The sequence below is a fragment of the Passer domesticus genome, chromosome 20 (assembly GCF_036417665.1).
Source record: "Passer domesticus isolate bPasDom1 chromosome 20, bPasDom1.hap1, whole genome shotgun sequence".
Lineage (NCBI taxonomy): Eukaryota > Metazoa > Chordata > Aves > Passeriformes > Passeridae > Passer > Passer domesticus.
The window spans coordinates 7,459,835-7,482,795 of record NC_087493.1 but is presented as its reverse complement, the minus strand read 5'-3'; the positions used below and the strand labels follow the sequence as shown (position 1 = coordinate 7,482,795).

Here is a 22,961-nt window from a genome sequence, read left to right as displayed (position 1 = left end):
TGTCCTGCTGTGGATGAGCCGTGCCTGGAGTGCTGCCCTGTGCCACAGCTCCTTGACCCGACTTTTTCTTTCCTCCCACGTCAGCAGAAGCTTTTGGGACCTGCTGTGCTTCCCTGGGCAAAAAGCACAGCGGCAAGGCGAGGTCTGGCCAGCCCCGTCCTCCCTCTGCTGCTTCTGCTTCCCACTGCTCCAGAGGGAAGAGGCACCACCTCCTCTTGGGCAGGGGTGCAGTGAATATCCCCCTTCCCTGCAGTGCCCCCAGGATGTCCCTGGGGTCTGCCTCCAGCATTCTTCTCTCAAAGACTGATGCTGCCTGGAGAACTCTGGGTTTGGTTTCATCCTGGGAAGACACTTCACATCTGGGGACAATCTGGAGTCCATCTGGCCCAACCCTTTGCTCAAAGCAGGGTCTCAGGAGCTGGTGGGGTTTTGCTGTCTCCATGGATCTGTGCCATCCTAACTTTTCTCCCATGTCCCAGCTCTCTCCGCCCAGCAGGTCTGACACTCCCAGTCTCCACATTTAAGGATGTGGGTGTTGCAAGATGTGTACTGTAAAACGGAGGGGACTGAGCCCCTGTGTGTGAGGGCAGGCACCTGCTGGCACTCAGCCCCCCCGTCCTGCACTCACTTCTGCCTGGGGTGCTTTGGGGCAGTGGAGGAATGTGGGGGGAGAAGGGCCACACAAGGGAGGACGCCAAAACTCTGTGTCAGAACCATTATGTAAAATTGTCTTAAATATGCAACATCACGACAAATACATCTCTATCTCTACAGTTTGGTGTGTCGTGTTTTTGTGGTGTGGAGGGTGGGGGGAAGTTTGGTCGTACCCAGTGAGAGTGTAAATCCTTCCTGGGCACCGGGACAGGGGCTGTGAGGGTGGTTGGACAGGGTCGCCTTCCTCAGATGGGTGATGTGTAACCCAAAAGCAAGCTTGGGCTTTTCAAATCCTATGGCTGGAGATGAGAGCTCGGGAGTGACCCGGAGCCATGGGCTGAGTTACACCCTGGCAGCGGGTGCCCTGAAGGTACCCAGATACTTAGCGTTGACATGGCCCTTAATTAAGGTGTTAATCGGCTAATGGCGGGCACCTCCTGCTGCCTGCGGGGCAGGCACAAGCCAGCTTTCCCTGTGCGGGAGCGGGGCAGCGCTGGGGCTGTCCCCTGCCCGCTGGCCCCGGCAGTGCCAGGCTGCCGCTCGGCCGGCACCGCGGCACGAGGCCGGGGCACCCGCGGCTGAGCCGGGCCGGCCCTGCCGCGATGCCGGAGGGGAGCCCCGGAGCCCGGGCCGGGTGAGCCGCGAGGCCGGAGGGGAGCCCCGGAGCCCCGGCCGGGTGAGCCGCGATGGCGGAGGGGAGCCCCGGAGCCCCGGGCCGGCCCTGCCGCGATGCCGGAGGGGAGCCCCGGAGCCCCGGGCCGGCCCCGCTCGCTCGGCCCCGCCCCGCCCCGCCCCTGGCGGGCTGTGTGTGGGGCGCGGGCGGCGGGCCGGGGCTGCCGGCTGCGGGGTCGGGATGGCGCAGCCCGCAGAGGCCTCGGGCCACGCAGCGACCGCCAGCATGGACAACAACGTCCTGGCCATCGTCATCGCCGCCAGTGAGTGGCGGGCGGGGGCTCCGGCGGTGCCGGGAGCCAAGCGGGGGCGGCCGCCGGGCGGGATCGGCCTCTGCCGGTGCCTCCCGGGCTGTGCCGACACGGCGATACCCGGGGACGGGCGGGGAGAGCTCGCTGCAGCGGCCGGCCCGAGTTCGGGGCTCCCGCTGTCTCCCGGGGCCGGGGCTGGCGGTGCGGGTGGGCTCCGCGGGTCCGCGGGTGGCCGGGGGAGCCGCGGGCTCCCGGGAGACCGGGACGCCGGGAGACCGGGACGCTGGCGAACCGGCGCCCTGCCGCGGGGCCGAGCGAGCCCAGGCGGTGGGTGCCGGGCTGGTCCCCACGGGGCGGTGCAGGACGGGGTGAGCCCCTCCTGGCTCTGCAGGTTGTTCACCGTCCGGTAGGGAGAGAGATGCTGGGCACAAAGGGGCTTTAGCGCTGGTGAGACGGGCAGCAGGTGGAATCGGCTTCTCAGGGCTTCTCCAAGAGGCAGCCGTGGGGCGAGAGCGGGCGGCAGGAGGCCCGCGAGCCCGTCGAGCCCCCGGCTCTCTCGCCTCGCCCGTCTCTTGGCAGCGGTGTCCACCTCCGTCTTCATCGTGGCGATCCTCATCCTGCTGCTGCTCTTGTACCACCGGGACCCCATGTGCTGCCAGTTCCTCTGCTCCTGCCGCCTGTTCCAGACCCCCAGCCAGTATGTGAGTGTCCTCTGAATCCTTCCTCTCTTTCCCCTGCCCACGAGTCCCCCTCTGTCCCCTGAGCTCCTGTTCCCTTGTGCTGGGTCTGTGGGGCTGCACTGCTGAGTTACTGTCCTGCAGCCTGGCTGGGATTGTTGATGGACATGGCTCCTCCAAGCAGAGCTGGGCTCTGTCACTGCCTTGCTCCCACTTTATCCAAGAGATCCATCCATCCATCCATCCATCCATCCATCCATCCATCCATCCATCCATCCATCCATCCATCCATCCACCCACCCACCCACCCACCCACCCAGTCCTGCCTGGCTGTGCCATTGTGGCTGTATCTCCAAGACCTAAAACTAACAGACTTCCCTGCTCTCCACACAGCTCGGGAGGGAGGTTCTCCTCCCCCTGCACAGTCATGTGTGGGGTCGGGCTGTGCTTTATAGGAAGGGGCCCAGCAGGGAAGGGAGCTGGAAGCTCGGGGCAAAGGCAGACAAAGCCACCCGCATCCCTGACAACTGGCTCTCTTGTGCACAGCTCCTGGGGAAGGAGCAGTGAGACACAAAGCCCTTTCGCTTGCATCTGTAATTTCCTAGGGCTGGCTTTCAGCTGGGGAAGCTGATGAAAAAAGAGCAGCGTGTGGAGCCAGTGTTGCTTTTGTGGCAGTAACTGCCTGGGGAAAGCTCAGCCTACAGAGCTGCAAGGATGGCTTTTGAGGGGAGGGCTGCAGGTACCACTTCACAGTCCCTGGGAGAAGAGTGGACATTCAGCAAGGGGTGGACAGACTATGAAAGGCAGATCTAAAATTCCAGCACAGGCTGAGAAGTCCCCACCAGAAATCACAGTGGAAATAGGCTGCACTGATGTGTCCTTGTCTGATTGTCTCCACTTCTTTCCCTCTCTTCCCTCCTGTTGCCTGCCCATGCCACACATTGGGAGCAGGCCCTGCTCTGTGCTCCCTTGCCCTGTGGAGCTGCTCTCTGGGGCAGTAGGGGATGCTCCCTGAGCTCTGAGGTGGAAACTTCAAGCAGGCATCTTGCCTTTAGCAAAGGACTGTGAGGAAGAATAGATGCAAAGAATTATGTAAGGAAAGGGAACATATAACGTATTTCCTTCAGAAAAAGAGGAGCAGTTGTAGTGTGTGAAGCAGGAATAGTCGCATTGGTTTTGCTCGTGAGTTATTGAACCAACAGTTGGGTGCTGTTTTCCTGCAGCTTCTGTAGTTGTGCTGTAGGGCCAAGACAAACAGTTCCTTGCTCGTTAAGAGCAGCAGTAAATCCTCATAGTCCTCCCTGCACATCCCTGGTTGCCCTGGGAGTCGCTGGGCTGGTTTCTGCTGGCAGAGATGAGGTTTTCCTGGAGCAAGGTACAGGCATGGCTCAAGTCCTGGCTCTGGCTCGAGGAGCTGTTCTCTGTGAACAGGATTTCTGCTCACTGTTGCTCAACACCTTGACAGGAAATCCAGTTTAACTGGAGCGAGACAACTTGGGAACAGTACAACTATTGCCCTGTGGATCTGCTTGCTGCATGATCCTGAAAGGACAAGCTCAGTAGATAGGAGCTAACAAATTCTGTAACCCTGAGCATGTGATGGAGCTCTTATCTACACCAGCAGAACAGTTGGGTTGTTTTTTGTTGTACCTCAAAAAGAGATGGTTCTGCTGATTTTCAGTGAAACCCTGCCCTGGGGCCCAGCCTGTCCCTCTGGCTGTGCTCTGCTCCAGCTGTCTCCAGCCCTTGGAGCAGACCCTGCGCTGCCTGGGAAGATGTCCTGGAGCTGCTGGTGCCACTGAACAGAAAAAGGGGCTGCTGCCAGCATGGAGAGCTGCAGGAGCCACATGGGCAGAGGGAGCAACTCTTCCTCTGCCAGGGTCCTGCTGTCCCAGGAGAGCTGGTTGAGCTCTGCTCTCTGCGGGGAAGGACGGGAGGGATTTTGGCTTTGCTGATGTCCTCCTCATTGCAGGACCGCCCCCCGCCCTACTTCAGCAGCAGCCAGCAGCTGGTGGGAGCCCAGCGTGGAGCCTCACGGCTGGAGAGCACTGCTGAGAACCCCGGCATGCAGGTGATGGCAGGGTCCTGCTGGGAGCTGGGCGGGAACGATGGCAAAGGTGCTCCTGGGCTTGGAGAGAGTTGTGGAGTTTGCCTGGGGCAGAAGGTGCTGGGCAGAATCTTCTGGTGCTATCCCACACCTTTGGCAAGTGCTGCCAGTATGTAAAAACCATGGGGGTAGGCAGCATGTGGAGGGAAGGAACATGGCAGAGGATACCACAGTGCCCTGAGGTGTTTGTGCAGGAAGTGCCAATGGTAGATCCTGGGGGCTTGGGATCCTGCAGCACAGGTCGTGTGGTGATTGCCCCGTGGGAGGGTGGATATCCTCTCTGGGTGTTCAGAGGAGCCTACAACTCCCTACAGCTTTGAACCCTGAATTAACTCAAGGTCGCACCAGGACATAAACTTCCAGTGATGACAGCCACCATCACACTGACCCTTTTCTGGGGATGGACATTTCTAGGGAGACGAGCTCTTCTGTGTGGGACCCCCCAGCACGTACCAGCTCCCGTCCTGGGAGCAGCCCCGCCTGCCCAGCTACGAGAGCGTGCGGAAGAAAGATCGCCAGCGGGAGATCCATCAGATGATTGCTGACAGGTTTGGGCTGTGGGCAGAGCCATCCCAGGAGGTGAGCTCCCCTCCCTGCCGTGGGGGGCTGGCAGAAGCCCATGGCAGTCACCACTGTGGTTCATATCTGTGCCTTGCTTCACAGTTGGTGGTAGCTGAGGACTCTGTGCTCTGTGATTGCTTTCCTGATAGCTTTTATCTCTGGGAAAGCACAAAGTGTATCGGGAGGCTCCTTTGGTGTACATCTGTGCTGGTTAATGAACCATCTCCCCTCCCCCAGTGCATTTGCAGAAATGCCTGTACCAGGAGGCAGGGCAGAGCCGCACAGAGAAACGGCAGGCTCTTCAGATCACCTGCTCCATACAAGCCCAGGCTGGGAGTGTTATTTTTGGATCTCTAAGGCTTTCATGGGTTCTTGCTTCCTTCTCCCTGCAGGACACTCCTGGGGAGATGCCTTGGTATTACCTTGAAGTGTTTATGGCTTATTTATGAGCAGGAGGCTTTGCTTGTTATGGCATTTAAGATTTGCACTCCCACAATGTAACAGAGAAAAGTGAGTGCATCCTGCAAAGAAGGTCCCGTGGCAGCATCCTGAGATGCTCCCATTCAGAGCCCTCATTGTCTAAAACAGGACAAAAACTTTTGAAACCCTGAGTCAAGCATTAAAAGTTCACTGATTTACCTGGATTTTGAGCTCTTAAAGCTGTACCATAAAGCCTGGCATAGTCAGCCCTTGCCACTCAGTGTTTGGAGCTATATCTAATAACATCTGCCTGAAAAGTTCCAGCTTGATATGGTGGAAGGTGTCCCTGCCCATGCAGGGGCTGGAACTGGATGATCTCTAAGGTCCCTTGCAACCCAAGCCATTCTGTAACTCTATGAAACCTGGGCATTGAGGGCACAGGAGAGTAAAGCTCCAAAGACAAGTAGCTGAGGAACAGCACTGGAAGCTCTTCCTTGTCATGCCACTTCTTGTCACCTGTAGGGAGAAAGCCAGCCCAGCTCTGCCAAAAAAAAATGTGACAAGGCCTGGAGGTTCCTCTCTCTGTGCAGTGAGACTTGCTGCCAAAACCTGGGTACAACACCTGGTTTGTAGGTACTTGTGTAAACCCCAGTAATTTTTCTTTAGTCAAGGGAAAACAAATGACAGCCCCCTCCCAACAAAAGTCAAGTTTGTTCTGGTCTTCTGCCAAGTCCTTGAAGGGGAACAGGGAAGAGCAGGAACCTGGCACAGAATGTGAGGGGAGAATATCTCTCAGCGGGTTTGTGCCATGTTCCAGACTGATGCTCTCATCCCCAGGTGTTCCCCAGCCTACAGCTGGGGGACTGTGGGGGTTTAATTTCAGGCTGGTGGCAGCTGTGAGTCTTTTCATCTGCTCTGTAAGAAGAGGTGGGATAATCTCCTAGTTATTTCTGATCCTCTGTAATGCTCTTCCTCTCTCCTCAATAGATGCCACCTCCTTATGAGCATGCTCTGAGGCATCCTCCAGCTTTCTCAGGAACAGGAATAAGCTCAGAGACCTTGGACAGACATGGTGTTCCAGAGCCTTTCCATGCCCCCTTCAGCTGCCAAACCCAGCGGAACACTGCGGTGTAAGGCCTTGGCCTCAGGGTACTGCTGCTTCCTGCTGCCAGCAACACAAGTGCCTGGGATACCATTTTCCTCCACACTGAATGGCCAAACCTTCACCCAGATCAGCTGAAACACAGGCAAGGCCAACCCAGCCATCAGTGACATCCCTCTTGCAGCACAACAACCACAGAGCCATTGCTGGCACTGAGCTGAGCAGAGGAACCAGGGACATCTGCTCACTCTTCTCTGGCAAACACCAAAGGCAAAGGTCCAGCTGCTGGAGCTGCACAGGGCATAGCCAAGGGGAATGTCTGCTAGGCTTCAGCTCCTCAGGAGCAGCACTTCATACCTCTGTGAGGCAGCACTGCTGGCTGTACAAAGGACCAGACCTCAGGCACTGGTGGTATTGTGCTGCTTCACCTGTTTCTTAGGTTATCAAGTGTTTTACTGCATCTGGATTACCTGCCAGCTGGAAATCCTCACCTGTGAGTGGCAGAAGGGATGGGCTTTGGAGCACCAATGGCCTCAGTCACTGACAGCAGTTCTGTACAGAGCCCACATGGATGTGGAGAGGCTCCCTGGGTTATACCCAAATTCAGACCACCACGATGAACCACGGGACTGATCTGCAGGCTGGGAAAGGACAGATGCACAGACTGAACAGCTGGAGGTCTACACAAAGACTGTGAAGCACAGGTGGACACGTGTGCCTGACCCAGTGCACCTGGTCTTCTGCAGAGCAGAAGAATTGTCTGGATAATGTCAACACCAGTGTCCTTACACTACTGATTTTGATAACCTGTTTTCTACTGCAGAGTCAATGTTTCAAATTGTTTACAAACCTGTAGATAAAATGAGATCACTTTGGGCACAACACATTGGGGCTCCGTTATTTTGAGCAATACAAGCTCAAAAATGTCACGTAATGACTCAAAGATAAAAGGATGAGTTTCCTGGATAATGCTTTATCATACACCTCCAGCTGCTGAGGCTTCAAACACTAGCCCAGATTAGGGCATCTTGCCAGGCCCCCTGAACTCAGTAATGAGTTACAATTAGGCCTGTGAACTTGCCTTACATGGCCAGTGAATGGCACACTCAGATATTTAAGTTAATAATTGAGGTGAGTGAGCTAGAGGGAAAAATCCAGCTTCCAGGTACACAGCATAAGTGCAGGTGGAAAAGGATCTGTTCTGTATTTTGAATTAAGGTACAAACAGAACAGTAATGACTAAAAATGAGCAAAAATAGAGGGAATTATTAGTAGGACAAGTACTGACACAAGAGTGATTGTAGAGGGAATTCATCCAATGGCACAACAGACCAGGCTCTCAGATACTACATGACCATGGTAACACATTCCATGAGCAGCCAAGATCTTCAGCTGCCCCACAGCTTTTATTAAACACTCTTAAAAATGCCAGCCAGTGATCTCAGTGCCTGAACACAGATCACAAGCACTTCAGGAACAAAACCAAGTCCTGAAATGGTATCTTCAGAGCCACTCTTGTCCTCAGGTGCCAGCACAGCTGCAGTGTCTGTCCTTTCCATCTGTGCCCATATGCCACAGCAGGTTCACAGCATGGTGACGAGTTTGAAGCTTCCTACCTCTGTGGTAGGGACAACACTGATAAAAGTTTTATAAAGGACTGCTCCTTGGGGCAGCTGGCAGATCACATCCCTGCTCTCGCTGCTGCGGGGTGGGGGCACGTAGACCTCCTTGGTGTATCTCACAATCCCATCCTCCAGGGCATAGAGTGTCTTGTTCCGGCCCATCCCCACCTGGGAGAGGAGGAGGAGCATTAGAAAGGAGAGGCTGGACATCCACAACTAAAGCAGATCTGATCACTGGTCTGCCTTGTTTGATATCCTGGCTTCAACAGCATCTGTTGCTTTATTTTTTAAAATAGAACCACACAACTTGCTTCCAGCAACCAGTTTGCAATGGTGCTCAGGAGAAGACATGAGACACCCATTCCACCCTGAATGTCAGGTCACAGAAGTGTTCTGGGACATCAATTACTTGCAGACCTTCCCTGAGTCCCATGAACACAGGAACCTGGCACCACCTGACAGGTGAGGCTCTGAGCAAACTGTGACTAACAGCACAGAACACAGGGATGAGCATGCAGAGGAGGCAGTGAATGTGGCACTCTGGGGGGACTGCTGTTCTCTGAGAAGCAAAGAGAGAGCAAAGGCCTTACGTGAGCGCCGGGGTGCCAGCGGATCAAGCGCTGCGTAGCCAGAATGTTTCCTGCATGGACAAATGCACCTGCAACACAGTCACACAGTCAGCCTGCAGAGAAAGGGCTTCCAGAGCCCTGGCACAACACAAATGATTCCAGCACTTACAAATCCCAGCTTTCTGTAGGCATTTTCTAAGGAAAAGTTAAAATCATCTGAACTAAATGCTGTTAGCCGGAAATGAAAGGGCAATGGATAGACCATTCACATCTCTGAAAAGATTGCTTCTAGGGTGCAAGGCTTTTCCTGGCTGCTGAAGGCATTTGTTTTATTACATTTACATTGACATGTTTCCATCAGCAAAGCTAGTAATTATTAAGCACTCAGCCGCAAGAATCTGCACTTTGGCTTCTGCTAAGCTCTGTAATTCTCTCCTTTGTAAACACTGGAAATGCTCAGTTTTTCCACCCGGGTGGGGGGAAAGTGCAATGCAGTTATGAGGTGTCTCACAGTGCTCCCTCCTCCTGGGCTCTCTGGAGAGGCAAAGTTGGAACCAAAGTACATTTCCTGTAGGCAATTTTGGCTGGTGGGGGGATCTGACTCACCCTGCCCTCCCACCACCAACCCTGGATCACGAGGTTTCACTGATCCTCCCCTTCTTTCTCCATGAAAAATGCCCTGCCCACCTCCCGAAACACTCAACAACCGACACACAGCAGGGGAGAGAAGCTGTGAAGAGCGCAGTGAAATGCAAATGAGATACTCAGGCCTACCTTCGACTTTTTTGAAGCCATAGCGTTTCCCCGGGCTGCGGCCACCGAGGTTTTTGGAGCTGCCCCCGCTTTTCTTAGAAGCCCACCTGACAGCAACCAGGCTGGGATGGTGAGTGGTTAGAACTAGGGCAGGAGAAAGAACAACATCAGCTGGAAAAATATCCTGTATAATTCCTTCTGTCATATGTAAGGATATCAGTTAAGATGGGTTTTAAAATTAAAGGCAAAAGAAAGCCCTGGGAGAAACAAAAAGTACTTCCAAGATAAATTAGACCCAAATGGCCTAAGTTCCTTGGAAAAAGGGCACATCTCAAGTGCTGCTGCTGCTGCTGCCCAGGTAAGAATAAAACTCTGAGCAACCATGTTAAATGATGTGCACAAATTTCTGTTTCATTCTTGTAAAATGCAGCACAGATGTCATTGGTTGCTGTGGACTGCTCTTACAGTGCTTTGGGAAAAGATGGGTTGTGATCTGTTTCAGTTTCCTCTTTGACCAAATGGCATTTATTTACACAGCTACACCCTGAAATTGTACAAATGAGCAGACTCCAATTCTGGAAAATACATAAACATCTATGGCCAGCCAGAAACAGTCTGAGGAGTAGCCAGGAGCATAAAGGTTGGACTTGCTGGTAGTGGAAGTTTTCCCAACCTTAATGATTCTGTAATTCTATCATTAAAGGCTCTAAGAAGGAATACAGAGTTCTGGGGATGGCAAAAAGTGAGTCTGGAGCAGAGTGTTTTTCATTAATCCTCCCAGTTTGAGGGAAGTGTTTAAGGCCAGGTTGAACAGGGCTTGGAGCAGCCTGGGACAGTGAAAGGTGTCCCTTCCCATGGCAGGGGGTAGGAACTGGGGGAATCTAAGTTCTCTCCCAACCCAAGTCATCATTATCTCAAAAATCTCTTCAGTACCATCTCTTACGCAGGCAGGAGACAAACCTAATTTTTCTGAATCCCTCTAGCCCGTTGAGCAGCAGGGCAGTACAGAACAGTGCTTATCTTGTCTCCTTAACCTGAGCAAAGCCGCTAGTTTAACTTAATTAAATCATCAGGGCTACTGGGTGAGCTGGAAACGTCCCACGACTGGAAGTGTTCAACAGGATGGGGTCACTGAAAGCTGCTCCAATGGAAGGCAGCTCTGCCCTCGGCAGCTTCCTCCAACCCAAACCTGTCCGTAATTCTAAGAAATACTGTTGAGGAAAGGGTACAAAACCCCATTAAGTAAATTAAAGCCTCCGAGACTTGACGGTTTTCAGGGAATTAGACAAAGACGAAGCACAGTTACCGTTTCACACACACAAACCCGCCCATCGCCACCACCACAGCCCCGCCTCAGCGGAGGAACAAGCGAAAGCCTCGGCCTCGCGCCCTCGGTGGTGACATCCCACCGGGGGCGCGACGTCCCGCGGGGTGACCTCCCCGGGGCACCTTCTCCCGAGCTCATCCCCCCGCTCCAAGGGCAGACCGCCGCTCCCCGGCCCTCACAGGACAGCGAGCTGCCAGAGCCCTCACTCACACAGCCGTCCCAGCGCCGCCATCTTGATGGCGCCCCGCCTCCGCCCGCTGGGGGGGTGGGGCCACGCGCACGCGCGCGCGCCGAGCGGCGATTGGTCCCGGCGCGCGCCCTGGCCGGCGTTCGGGCCAATCGCCGCGCAGTGCGCGCGCCTCCGGGCCAACCAGCGGGCGGCGCGGGCTTTCCCCTCAGGCGGGCGCGGTGCCCCTGAGGAGAGCGGGGAGATGGCGGAGGGCGAGTCGGGGTCCGAGAGCAGCGAGGAGGAGAACCTGCCCTCCTTCGCCTACCTGCTGCAGCCGTCCCCATGCCTCGGCGAGCCGAGCCGCCCGCGGTCGCCATCTCCCGATCCTGAAGCGGCAGAGGTTGTCAAGATGGTGAGCAGCGGGAGCGAAGAGGGGGATGAGGAGATGATGGACGTTGTCCCTTTGAACGAGACGATCGAGACGAGTGTGGGAGCGGAGCCTGAGCCTTTCAACCATGGTGATAAAGGAGAGGCATCTGGGCTTTGTGCTAGTGGCGACCTGATGGCTCCTGGGAGCGAAGGGCTTCGGGAAGAGCTGACGCCGTCTGGAGAAGTAGCTTGTGATACTGAGAATGGCACACGCAATGCTGAGGCATCCTCCTGGTGCTCCTTGCCAGTCAACTCTGACAGGCCCAGTAGCCCCCCGGTAAGCAGAGAAAGGCCGGAAACATCGCTCCCTCTCAAGAAGCGACAATACAGTCAGAAGGAACAGGAGGCAATCTGCCAGAATGCGGGGCAGAGAAAGAAGGAGCAAGAAGCAAAGAGGAGGGAGCAGGAGGAGGAGAAAGAGAGGAAGAGAGCCGTTGCCAAGATGCTGAAGGCTCAGCGGCCAGGAGAGTGCCAGAAATACATAACAGTGGTGCTAGATCCAGGTAGTTGTCCTCACAGCCTGCAGCTGCCTTGTACTGACTGTTGTCTCCTCTCTCTGGAGGCCTGACCCGTGCATCGATTTCAGTCATCTTACAGGTAGAAGGTGGTGAGCAGATCCTTAGTGCTTTGCAGGCTGCCAATTATTCCTGTGTGTTTGAGAACCACGCTGTTCCCTGCAGCATCACCTGGAGGAGAAAGACAGTGACATCGCAGGTATGTGAGTAAAATTTTGATCATCTTGTCCTTTTTCTCATGTGTTTTTTGCAGTTGTTAGTAATTGTATTCAGCAACCCAAGTGAACACCCTCTGATTTCCTTGCTCAGAGGTCTGAGTGGGAGTCTGAGTGGATTCTAAACAGACTGTGGCCTGTTTGTTTTCATATCTGAACAGATGGGAGGAGGAGATGAATGGACAGAAGAACCAAATGTTCTAGTTCTGCTTGGCCTGAAGGAGTTTTTGTCCATGGCTCACAGCTACAAGCAAGTGAGAATGCTTATGACTTTTATGCTCCTGAACATGTCTTGATGTAAAAGCAGTGTTTTGTCATCCCTCTTGGTGGCAGGAAGGTTTTGGTGTGGGAGGAACGCAGGGTTTCACTGAAACAGAAATCTGGGTGTAGAAGCCATTACTGGGCTGTGTAATGTACAGTTCTGACAAGCTTTCTTTGCTAGTTAAAATTTTCCACACATTCCTCTGAAGGCTTACATTGTTACATCAAGTGGGTTTATTTTTTTTTTTGTTCTTTCTGCTCTAACTTTACATGGGATCAAGTATTGCCTGCTTGCCCTGAAGGCAAGGGTGAACAGACTCATCTGCAGACCTACAAGCAGGGCAGTAATTTGCTGTGCTTTTCTGTGTACCTCAGAATGGTTTAACTCCTTATTTTTCCCATTCATCTTTGTAGAATGCTGATGGCTGTGCAGAAAGGCAGAAGGAGACCCTGCAGAGCTATGTAGCTCATATGATGGAGAAAATGCCCGGGAGAATTCTGGCTCTGGCAGTGGTTGGAGTAGAAAATTATTTCAGGTCAGACTTCTCCCCTCCAAATGTTTCTGTGCCTTGAAAGTGCCATGGGTGTTTATGTTAATTCCTTCTAGCAAAGACTGGAGTATAAGAGGTGTTCCCATAACTGCTCTACCACTTTTTATACACCAGCAGAAGCAAAGGTCCATCCAGACTGTCACCCCAGTCTTACTTTACTCTTTTTAGGTCTCTCCAAGTTCAGCCAAAACAAAGGCTGCGACAGACAGCAGCGAGTGGGAATCAAGAGAAACGGGGGAAAAGGAGAAAAAAGGAGGTTAAGGATTCTGGCTTGGACTTATCCAGAATGGATGTGAAAGAAGTGAGTTCTTTTAAAACACATGCAACCATCATCTGTTGTCTCCCAGCATTTGAACATTGTCCCAGTCACACAATTTTTTGACTGGGAGGGTGTGGATTCTGTTATTCTTTAGTCCATCAGTCTGTGGACAGAGCTCTTTGGGTTCAGCTGCCCCTGCTCAGTCCTGACCCTGTTCCCACACAGACTGATGTGTCATTCACCTGGATACTGATGTCAGTCTCAGCATCTCTTGCCCTCCATGGCCCATTGGCAAAGCCTGCTGGTCTGGGCCTGTTTGTAACCAGAGCCAGAGGAGCTGAAGCAGCTCAGAGGACACTGAGGGGATATTAACTGTCAGGAGACAGACTGCCCCTAAATACTTCAGTCTCTTAAGTTAACTGCTCCCAAAATGGAGAGAGAGTGAAGGTTCTTGGCCTACAGCAGGACATTTGTGACCCTTTTCTGCTTCACACAAATATGGAATTTGATACGAGACTGATTGTGCCATTTGTTGTTCCCAATGGTGATACAGGCCCTGGTGGATCTGCAGCTGAGTACACAAGTCCAAATCAGCATTTTTGAGAGCAATGAGGAGCTTGGAGAATATGCCACTATGTTCACAAAAGCTGTGGCTGAGGCACCATACAAGTGAGTAAGCAGAGTAGGTTTGGTCCTACCTGTGGAGAGGCTGCACTTCAAGCTACTGGGAAGGAATAGCAGGTACAACACAGGGTGTAATGGCTCTTAAAGGTGCAGGTGACAGAGCATCTGCTGTTGCACCTCCTTTAACACAGGACTTGTTCATGAAATTGATGTCCTGCTCACAGAGGGGTCAGGACAGACCCTGGTCTCACAGTCACAGGCTGGTTTGGGTTGGAATGGACCTTAAAGATCATCTAATCCATTGAACACTTACAGGGACGGGGTAGCCACAGCTTCTTGGGGTATCTGCAGCTTTGAGCAGTTTGTTCTGGTGCCTCAGCACCTTCAGGTTTCACACTGGAGCCTTGACATCAAGTAGAGCACTTGTTCTGAGCCAGATTTTTGGAGTGGGAAGGGAATGCAAGTAGGGTTGGCTCTTAGAGTGCCAACTTTTCTTCTTCAGTGTGTAACTAAGAGACAATGCCTGAATGAACCACTTGACTCTTCCTGTTGATAAGGGAGGACAGCAGCTTGGTGCACAGGGATAGCTGAGAAAGCCATCTTGTGCAGTCTCACACAATCCTGGCATTCCTGTCACAGCAGCTGCTGGGTTTTCATGTCAGCCATGACAAGAGATGAGCTGTCATTAAAAATGACATCTGAAAGTGTTTTGTTATTGTTGACAGCCGGAAGGTGAATTCTTGTTTACCACTTTGTCTGCAAGTTGGCTTGTGTCAGGATTGCTGCTGAGTACGGGATTGTTTCTTTTTCTGGAGCAATCTGGGTCTGAAAGAAATTGGTAGTGCATGTAAAGAAAACAGGGTCAAGTTATTCATGTTTCTTTTGATGTCAGTTGTGTCTCTGACAGCTCAAGTGAGGGATGGCCCTCTGGCTCTGTGACAACAGATGGCAGGGACAGGATTTTCTTCACAGCCTCATTGTCTTATTTGCTTCCTCATTCCTTGTTCTCCCTAGGCGAGAGCGAGAGAACACAGGGTTCTCCTTCTACTTGGAGAAGGACTGTTGCAGAGGGGTGAAGGTGGATCCTTCTGGAAAGGGTCTCTTGAAAGTTTGGAAGAGGCAGATACAGCAATTTAACCGTGTCAGCTCTGAGATGGCTGAGGCTATCGTGTCTGCCTACCCTTCTCCTCAGCTTCTGATCCAGGTGAGGATGCCTCAGGGACACCCAGCACTGTGTGCAGGCAGCCACTTCATGCAGGGAGTGGAAGAAGTAATTGAATTACTACTAAATTAGATAGAGTGATTCTGCATGAGGGGTTCAGTAGGTTAGTGAAGGAACTGATTCCTTGGCATCCATCCAAGGATACTATTCTGGCTTCCCTCTGAGGGTGCAGCACTGGCTCCACTCTCCAAGCTCACAGATGGGACTGGGCAGAGACCAAGTGGAAGGGCAAGAGCAGGTACAGGTGCATAGCTTTGACTGGGTTTTTGAGCAGTGGGTGCAAGTGGGTGATGCCATTGTTGCTGTTGTGTTGCTTGTAGGCCTACGAGAGGTGCTCCTCGGAGCAGGAGCGGGAGAACATGCTGGCCAACATCCCTGTGCTCCGCGGGGAGGGCGTGACTGCCACCTCCCGGCGCATCGGGCCCGAGCTGTCCCGCCGCATCTACCTGCAGATGACGTCCCACGATCCCGACCTCTGCCTGGATTTCACCGGCTAGCACAGGGCAAAAGGGTTGTGCTGTTTGTTCAGTTAAGTGTTCAGGTTTGGATTTCACTGGGTAGCTCCAGGGAATAAGGGTTTTTACCATTTGTCTGGTCAAGTTTTCAGTTTTCTTCTGTGAAGAAGTGCTTAGATAACACTCATTGATCCTTGTTTAAAGACTTGAAATGCATTTAGACTTTATTGTAGCAGGAAAAAAGGTTGGATAAAGTTGCTGAATAGCAGGAATTTACACAAGAAAGATGGTGAACATCTTCCCTAAGCACATGAGTTGCACACAACTTACAGTACTGATGTTGCTTTGTCTTTCTATAAAATAAATAATTCTGAAGAACAACCTTTGCTTCTTAACATGGTGTCATGAATATAGACAGTTATGTCCTCTGTTGAAAGGAATAATTCCTGTTGCTCTCCTGAACTGCAAGGACTTCCCTTCTCCCTCCTTTGGGACAAATCCTGAAGCTAGAGCAACATGGTGCTGCCCCCCCAGCACCTGCTCTGGCGAGGTGAAAGAATTTTACCTCACCAAACAGCCTCTCGTTGTTCCGCTGCACAGATGGGAATGAGTAAGACTAATTTTCAGATAGAAGTTTAGAGTGCTCTGATTCAGTCTCCAGACGGCTCAATCTAGAGAAGGTCTTGAAATCTGATTATACGTGCTGGAATTCTGAGGTCTAAACAGTTGGCAGAAAAAGCTTCCTTTTAATTAGATTGGGGACCACAGCCTGTCCATGCAGCCATCAGCACTTGTGTGCACACAAGGACAGCTGGGGGTTTTTGTAACAGCATTGCTGAGTGCTCAGAGAATTACACTGCATCCCATGTGTGGAAGTTAACTCTTTGCATCCCTGCTGCCTCCAGTGGAAAAATCCCTACCTGTCCTGCTTGTTCCAGGCATCCAGCTGGAGCCCTGACCTGAATCTATAAATTGTGTAAGCCCATGCTCCCCAACCTATGCAACACTCACCTGGATGTTGGCAGGAAGGGCTGCATGGAAGAAACATTGCTTTAGATGCTGTTTGTAATTTTCATGAACGTTTCTGGGTAGAGAGTAAGGATATTTTAAAGAATGGGATGAGTTAGACACCCAAAGCAAAGCTTAAAGGTGTTTGAAGGGAGCTTTGAAAACATGCACCCTCCTAAGGCAGAGGCAGCCCTTCCTTCCTTTAATCTGATACTTGTGCTGACCTCTCCTGTGTGATACTCAGGGAACCACAATCTTATTGTCGGGTTACAGAATAAGATTTACACCATTTACTGCTGTGATGGTTTCCCCATAGCACTGCTCCTGGCAGCAATAACCCCAGGTATGACAAGAGGGAACGATTCTGGAGACCAGTGTAGAATGTCTCAGTGGAGTCTGTAGCACAGATATTCTCTGAAACTTGCACTTCAGTTTAAGTACTCACAAAGCTCTTAATGGCATTAAAAACTTCTGCTTGATGAGAGTTAAGGAAATTTTAAAATGAATTATTTTAAATAATTTTAAAGGAAATTCTAAATAAATCACAGACCATTGCCGAGGTGAGAGTGCAAACCACCAAACCTCCCAGCCTTTCCCCAGCCCCGAGCCATCCCCTTTCCTGCCAGCAGTGCTCCCACAGTGCCACCCAGTGCTGCTTCTGCAGCTGCAGCAGGCAGGAGTTATTCCCACGTACTTGGAAATCATTTGTGGCTGTTCCTAAAAGGCCTAATTAAAATGAAAGCTATGTTAACAACATAAACATCCAGTTCAGACAAATTGCTGTGAAAACTGTTGTATTGAAAATTTTCAGCTTCTTTCAATAGCACATCAGCCTCTTTGCTCCAACATAGGGATGCACAGCCATCCTACATGCCTGCAATTGGTCCTGGAGTGGGGCCTTAGTGTATTATTCCCATACAGCCATACCACCAGTTTTAGCACAAACAGAAAAGAGAGCAAGGAACGGGTATGTATGAAAAACCTTCCTCTAGCTCAGAGCTACAGCTGTCTCACCCAGATGATGTGAGGGCTGCTTGTTCCCATTGCTATAGACTGTCAGCTTCCTGTACCTCACAATCCCGGTGGACACAACTCGGAGGCAAGGAGTGGTAACAAGTTTAGGTTAACGTGCACAAATAATGGGAGTTACAGGCCGACTGAGAGACATGCACAACAAAGACAGTTTGAACAATAGCTCTGCTCTGTGGAGTGGACCAGCAAACCAATGCTGACTGGTTCAAAGCAGTTTCATCAGAACACAATTCCATAGGAATTCTGGCTGCGTAGATGGTGGAAGGAGATGCTGACGAAGCAATGCCCACCCAGGACAATCACTGGTGCGAGTTGTGCTGTAGCATGTTCTGCAGGGTTTTGTGGTTCTGCAGAGCAGCCACCACGTCCTCGTAGAGGGTGTTCACGCTGATGCAGAGAGGTTGATGCTGCAGCTCTGTCAGCTTGCAGGCAGCCAGGGCACAAAGGATGCAGAACAGCACAAAGAGCAGGACCCTCAGCACTGACCGTGACCACGAGGCCTTGTGCCGGGGGGGCTGGGGGGGACGGGAGCTGGAGGCTGGCTCTGCAGTGAGAACATGGATAGGACAGAACGTGAGGAGTTAATCAACTCCAACAGGCTGTGCTCACAAACAAACTGCTAGGTAAACTACTTAATCCTCTGCTGCAGTTGGCTTTTGGTGTGAATTATCATCACTTAGCTCTGATAAATAAGTAGATGTGCAGGATGTAACTGCTTAGGATGAAAAGTTTCAGGTCCAGTTTTACAGGCAGAGGGTGTAAAACACCTCTGTGTTGCACAAGATCTGATTATGCAAATGTAGCTCAATAGACTTAAGTAAAAAATGAGTGGAGGGAAGTTCTCAGTAGGAACAGCTGGAGAACTTCCTGACTTGTATCTCCACAGTTCATGGGAACACAGGAAAAGGGGAAAAGGGCACAGCAGCAGAGTTTATCAGAACTTCTACAAGTTCCACCCTACCCTCTCCCAGTACTGGACTGTATGAAAGCAATTCTGGCAGCATCACCATCTGATGACAATGAAACCTGACACAATCCCACCCAAAATGGACACTACTTACTTCGGGTGTGCACTGTTTCCTTTTTAGTTTTCTTTTCCATCTCCTGTTTTGCAGCTTTCTGAGCATCGTACTCGCGCCTCCTGCGCTCCTTCTCCTCTGCCTTCTCTCGCTTCCGCAGCTCTCTCTCCAGAGCCTCCTTTGCTCGCTGCTCTGCTTCACGCTTCTTCTCCATTTCTGGGGGTTAACAGCAAGTTTGTCCCTTTTATGTAAAGGGTTGTCACTGCCATTTTCCTTATTACCTTATTATCCCAACTGGAATGGGGAAACCAATTAAACAACTATCCTCTTTTTTGTAATTTTATTTAGTATTACATACCTTGCATTTTGCTGTGCTTTTCTTTCATGTTTTATAGGTAACCTATAGCACATTCCATTAGAGATTTAACTATTCCTCAGGCCAAGAAATCACATACACTACACCCCTGCTATATTTCTCCCTCCAGCCCTTTTACCCCACTATTCCCTGAGTACTTTGGGTTTGGGTGGCTAAAAGTATGTGTTAGATGGCAATTTATTAGATGGCAATCAGGATGTTTGGGTGTGTTAGACGGTCCAAGAGCAGTCCTCAGCAGACAGCACGTGGGGGCTCTTTGTCCCTACCTCTCTCTGCCTGGAGTTTCCGCTGCCGTTGTCGATCTTGCTCAGACTGGATTGCTTTCATGTGCTGCAGTACCTTAAATAGCCAAGAAAACAACCTGAGAGCTGTGCAGAAGCCCAGTGGCACAGTCAGTTCAGAACAGAACAGAGGGAGTGTGGCTGAGGACAGGCAGCTGGGGCTGACCCCCAACCCTCACCTATCCCTACAGCTATGGCTCTGAAAAGAACTCACAACTTATGTGAGTCTCTGTTGCTAAAAAACAAATCTTCCCATTAAAAACAAACATGGCAAACTGGTGCTCGGTGATACACAGGATCACAGAACATTTCTATTTATGTTTGCCAGAACTTCTCCAGAGGTTTTTGTACTAGCAGCACAGGCATGGATTACTATGACTGATTAGGCTTCCACTTTCTTGGCAACCAGCATTTAATCCTCTCTTAACTCCACGAATGGAGAAGCATCCTCCTCAGCCAGGTGTTTGCTCTCCACAGGCAACACAGCAGGGGAGTCAGTGCAGTGGACCTGCACCTCACTCCCTGAAGAAACTTCAGGCTCCTGCAGAGCTGCCCAGCTTGCTAAGCAAACAGAGGAAGAATCACTGGCAAAGCCATGAAAGGAAAAAAAAAATCGAATAAAACCAGACTCCTTACCTTGACAGCAGCCTGCTTACACTGCTTCTCATCCAGACAATCTCCTGCCACTTTAGCCAGGACAGGATCCAGGGGATTGTCCTTCAGATCCAGCCACTTCAGGTTCTGCAAAAAGGCACAACAAAGAGGAGGCTGTAATTATTTGGAAGTCTTGGAATTATTTAAGAGGTCCAAAGCAGAAGCAAAGAACCGCTTAGTTTTCACATAAATGAAACAGATACACAAGATAAGCAGAGATGTTTTCAATACACTGAGAGGGTTTTCACTGAGCTGCAGTGCAGACCCAGCTGAATTTTGGAATGGGTAGTCAGCAGGATGGATGCTTTACCAGAGAAATCAACTTGAGCAGGATCACAAGACCCTGGGCTGCATCCCAAAGCTTTACGTAAGCGCCCAGCAAACAGTTTTACCTTGAGCTGTGCAAAGCTGACTGGCAGGGTGACCAAGCGGTTGTTCAGAAGGTCCAGGTGCTGCAGATTCACCAGGCGGCCAAAGTCCAAGGGCAGCTGCTGCAACCGATTTTTACTCAAATCCAGTTTCACCAGGTGCATCAAACTGCAGAAGTCTGACTAAAATCCAAGCAGAGAAAACCCAGAGAAAGCTGGTCATTACTTTTATGGAAGCACCTAAGTGGGAAGTAAGTGGAGACAGCCTGCAACTCACACCAGGCACAAATCCTTGACTTACTACAGGGCTGTGATGGAGGAAAATCACTCTCCTCCTTCGCCTTGGAAGATGGAGGTGAGACACAGTGGGACAGATAAGACTGAGAAGGTTATGGATGACAATATGACAGGAACAAACCCAAGTCTCCACTGCTGACGAAACTCCTCTGTATTCACCTGGGGATGCTCTGGAAGGAATGTACTGCAATCTTCACACAGTTCAACCCTGTACTCTCTCCTGCCTCAGCCAAATCCACTGCCAGCACTGACCTGTCACTGAAAACTGAGTCATTCAGCCACCCCAGGGCAGCGAAAGTGCCCGTTCCACAGTGCCTGGTGAGCCTCTCCTGAAGCACCAGCTATCTTTCCAAATATTTCCCAGCAGACTCATCCCCACGGAGGCTCTCTAGCACCTTACCGGCAAGGAAATGAGGTTGTTACAGGACAAATCCAAGACAGTAGCTTTCGGAAGAGCGGCCTGAAACACAAATAAGGCACTGAATGAACGTTCAGCCGATCCCCTGTGACACCTGCTCCGCTCCGGCCTCTGCGGTTTATCCCGCGTCAGTCTGTCCATCCCCCGCGGCTGCTCCTGGGTCACGTCATCTCCGGATCCATCTCTGTGCTCCAAAAGGTTCTGATTGCCAGGACAGCAGAGATAGCGGCTGCCGGGCCCGCGGGACACAGAACCACACTGCTTTAAATACCCGCAGGCCAGCTCACAAGCCCCCGGCACACCCGGCTGCCCTGCCGGGAGCCGGTCCCCGCTCCTGCCGGGGATCCTGCGGCCGGACACTCACCAGCTCCCGCACCGGCACCTCATTCAGGTCGCAGAGGCTCAGGTCCAGCTCGTTCCCGTCCAGCTTGTCCTTCAGGCTCAGCCCCTTCCCGCTGCCCCGCGACATGGCTCCGTCGGCGCTGCCCGCGGGGGATGCGGCTCGGCACGGCTCAGCACGGCACGGCCCGGCCCGTCCCGGCGTGGCACGGCCCGGCCCCGCCAGCCACTTCCGCGGCCACGTCCGCGCGGGCCGCGCCAGCCCCGCCGCGGGGCCGAGCGCGCCCGCTGCCGGCCCGGAGCGGGGCCGCCAAGCAGAGCACGGCACCGAGCGACGGTCCCGAGGATGCTGTCTGGTGTTTGGGCTCTGCCTGCGGTCAAACCCGAGCAAAAAGAAAGGAGAGTTAATCCCCGAAGCAGACAGCAGCTCATAAGCTCGAAGCGGTGTCTTGAAAGAGGAATTACTTGTTGGTGGAATTGTCTTGTTGGGGTTTAAGGCTTGCTCCCATGATCTCAGACTTAACAAAGGTTAAGTTAACAAAGCTTGGGAAGAAGGATGTGCTGCTGATAGCAGGAACAAGGAATGCAGGATTTATGGGTTAAAAGGACGTTATGCAGAATCCCCAAGATAAGGAAGAAACTAATAATGCTAACTCAGCAATTGGGTTGAATCAGCTCCAAGCAGGTAAAAGGTAATTCAGTCAGGGGCAGATTGTGACCACCTACTCATGGCCACAGACCCAAGAAACCCACCAACCCAAAAGAAGAGAAAGACCAAGACTGTGGACTAATTAGCATGGGAAGTGAAAGAATCATTAAACGATGGAAGACAGAATACTAATTGATATGAGAACTAGGTAACTTGTAGCCAATGAACATTAATGCCTTTAGTTTGCTGACATATATAGTCAAAAGTTTTGACCGTTGTTATGTTGGCTTTGTGGATTTGCAATCCAGTGCAGAACTGTAAATAAATCAAATACCTCAACTCTGGGTGTGGGTCGGCCTCTTGCACACTGGGTGAGAGAGCCTGTTTTGGGACACACTGGCACAGCTCAGGGCACTCTTGTAGCTGTCCCACCAGCCCTGGAACCCTGGCCAGGCTGGCAGGAGTTTAGATCTGGGCTACATGAAACAGCCCCGCAGAAGGCAGGAGAGCTCCCAGCCAAGACCCGTGAGCAGGGGAGGTTTTGCACCCAGTCACCTCACCTGACACCACCACCACACAGAGAGCCAACTGGTTTATTGCCAGTAATCCCAACAGAAACCCAGGGATGTGTACCTTGTTTTGCAATATCTGATACAGCTGCTTATATCTGTCCACCCTCTCCCTAATCCAGGGGGTGAATTCCCTCTCAGCTGGGCTGTTACATTGCCCCACAATGTCTCTTCACAGGAGGAACACTTGATGGATATTCCTGCTTTGCTCCCAGGGCTCCAGTCCCACAGCAGCAGAGCACTCTCCTCCGTGGAGAAAGTCAGTGAAAGAGAAAGGAGCCTGGGGTACAGCCGGATTAGTGTTACCTGGCACTGGGATTACAGCAAGGACTAACCATGAATTTGCTGACCTCTGTGCTATTTGTGGTGTTTGGGACATTGCAAAGATGTTTTCACTGCTGCAGCACATCCACCCTCTGGATGCATTCATTCATTTTTAAGCTGCCAGTGAATTTCTTCCAACACCCAGAACCTAGCATTATCTCAGTACTGAGGTAACTGAGGCCACAAGATTCTCTGAACAAAGGCACCCCAAA

At 51.8% G+C, this 22,961-nt stretch overlaps 4 protein-coding genes across 4 annotated transcripts; 2 read left to right on the top strand and 2 right to left on the bottom strand.

Moving 5' to 3' along the window:
* Positions 1 to 1,448: 1,448 nt before the first annotated feature.
* On the top strand, positions 1,449 to 10,111 carry LOC135283985 (uncharacterized). Its single transcript, XM_064395160.1, has 5 exons — positions 1,449 to 1,589; positions 2,157 to 2,278; positions 4,227 to 4,325; positions 4,776 to 4,940; positions 6,330 to 10,111. The coding sequence occupies exons 1-5, from the start codon at positions 1,508 to 1,510 to the stop codon at positions 6,474 to 6,476; spliced, it is 615 nt and encodes a 204-aa protein (XP_064251230.1). The 5' UTR covers positions 1,449 to 1,507; the 3' UTR covers positions 6,477 to 10,111.
* MRPL27 (mitochondrial ribosomal protein L27) lies at positions 7,812 to 11,059 on the bottom strand. Its single transcript, XM_064395161.1, has 4 exons — positions 10,926 to 11,059; positions 9,410 to 9,532; positions 8,657 to 8,724; positions 7,812 to 8,234 (listed from the first exon to the last, which is right to left on the bottom strand). Exons 1-4 carry the CDS (start codon positions 10,945 to 10,947, stop codon positions 8,028 to 8,030), a joined length of 420 nt encoding a protein of 139 aa, XP_064251231.1. The 5' UTR covers positions 10,948 to 11,059; the 3' UTR covers positions 7,812 to 8,027.
* On the top strand, positions 10,938 to 15,796 carry EME1 (essential meiotic structure-specific endonuclease 1). Its single transcript, XM_064395158.1, has 8 exons — positions 10,938 to 11,816; positions 11,900 to 12,027; positions 12,205 to 12,297; positions 12,719 to 12,840; positions 13,024 to 13,156; positions 13,668 to 13,783; positions 14,753 to 14,942; positions 15,281 to 15,796. The coding sequence occupies exons 1-8, from the start codon at positions 10,952 to 10,954 to the stop codon at positions 15,455 to 15,457; spliced, it is 1,824 nt and encodes a 607-aa protein (XP_064251228.1). The 5' UTR covers positions 10,938 to 10,951; the 3' UTR covers positions 15,458 to 15,796.
* A 1,404-nt stretch (positions 15,797 to 17,200) lies between these two features.
* LRRC59 (leucine rich repeat containing 59) lies at positions 17,201 to 21,476 on the bottom strand. The gene is made up of 7 exons (XM_064395159.1): positions 21,233 to 21,476; positions 20,851 to 20,910; positions 20,178 to 20,336; positions 19,768 to 19,872; positions 19,117 to 19,189; positions 18,517 to 18,690; positions 17,201 to 17,999 (listed from the first exon to the last, which is right to left on the bottom strand). The coding sequence occupies exons 1-7, from the start codon at positions 21,335 to 21,337 to the stop codon at positions 17,755 to 17,757; spliced, it is 921 nt and encodes a 306-aa protein (XP_064251229.1). The 5' UTR covers positions 21,338 to 21,476; the 3' UTR covers positions 17,201 to 17,754.
* Positions 21,477 to 22,961: the final 1,485 nt, after the last annotated feature.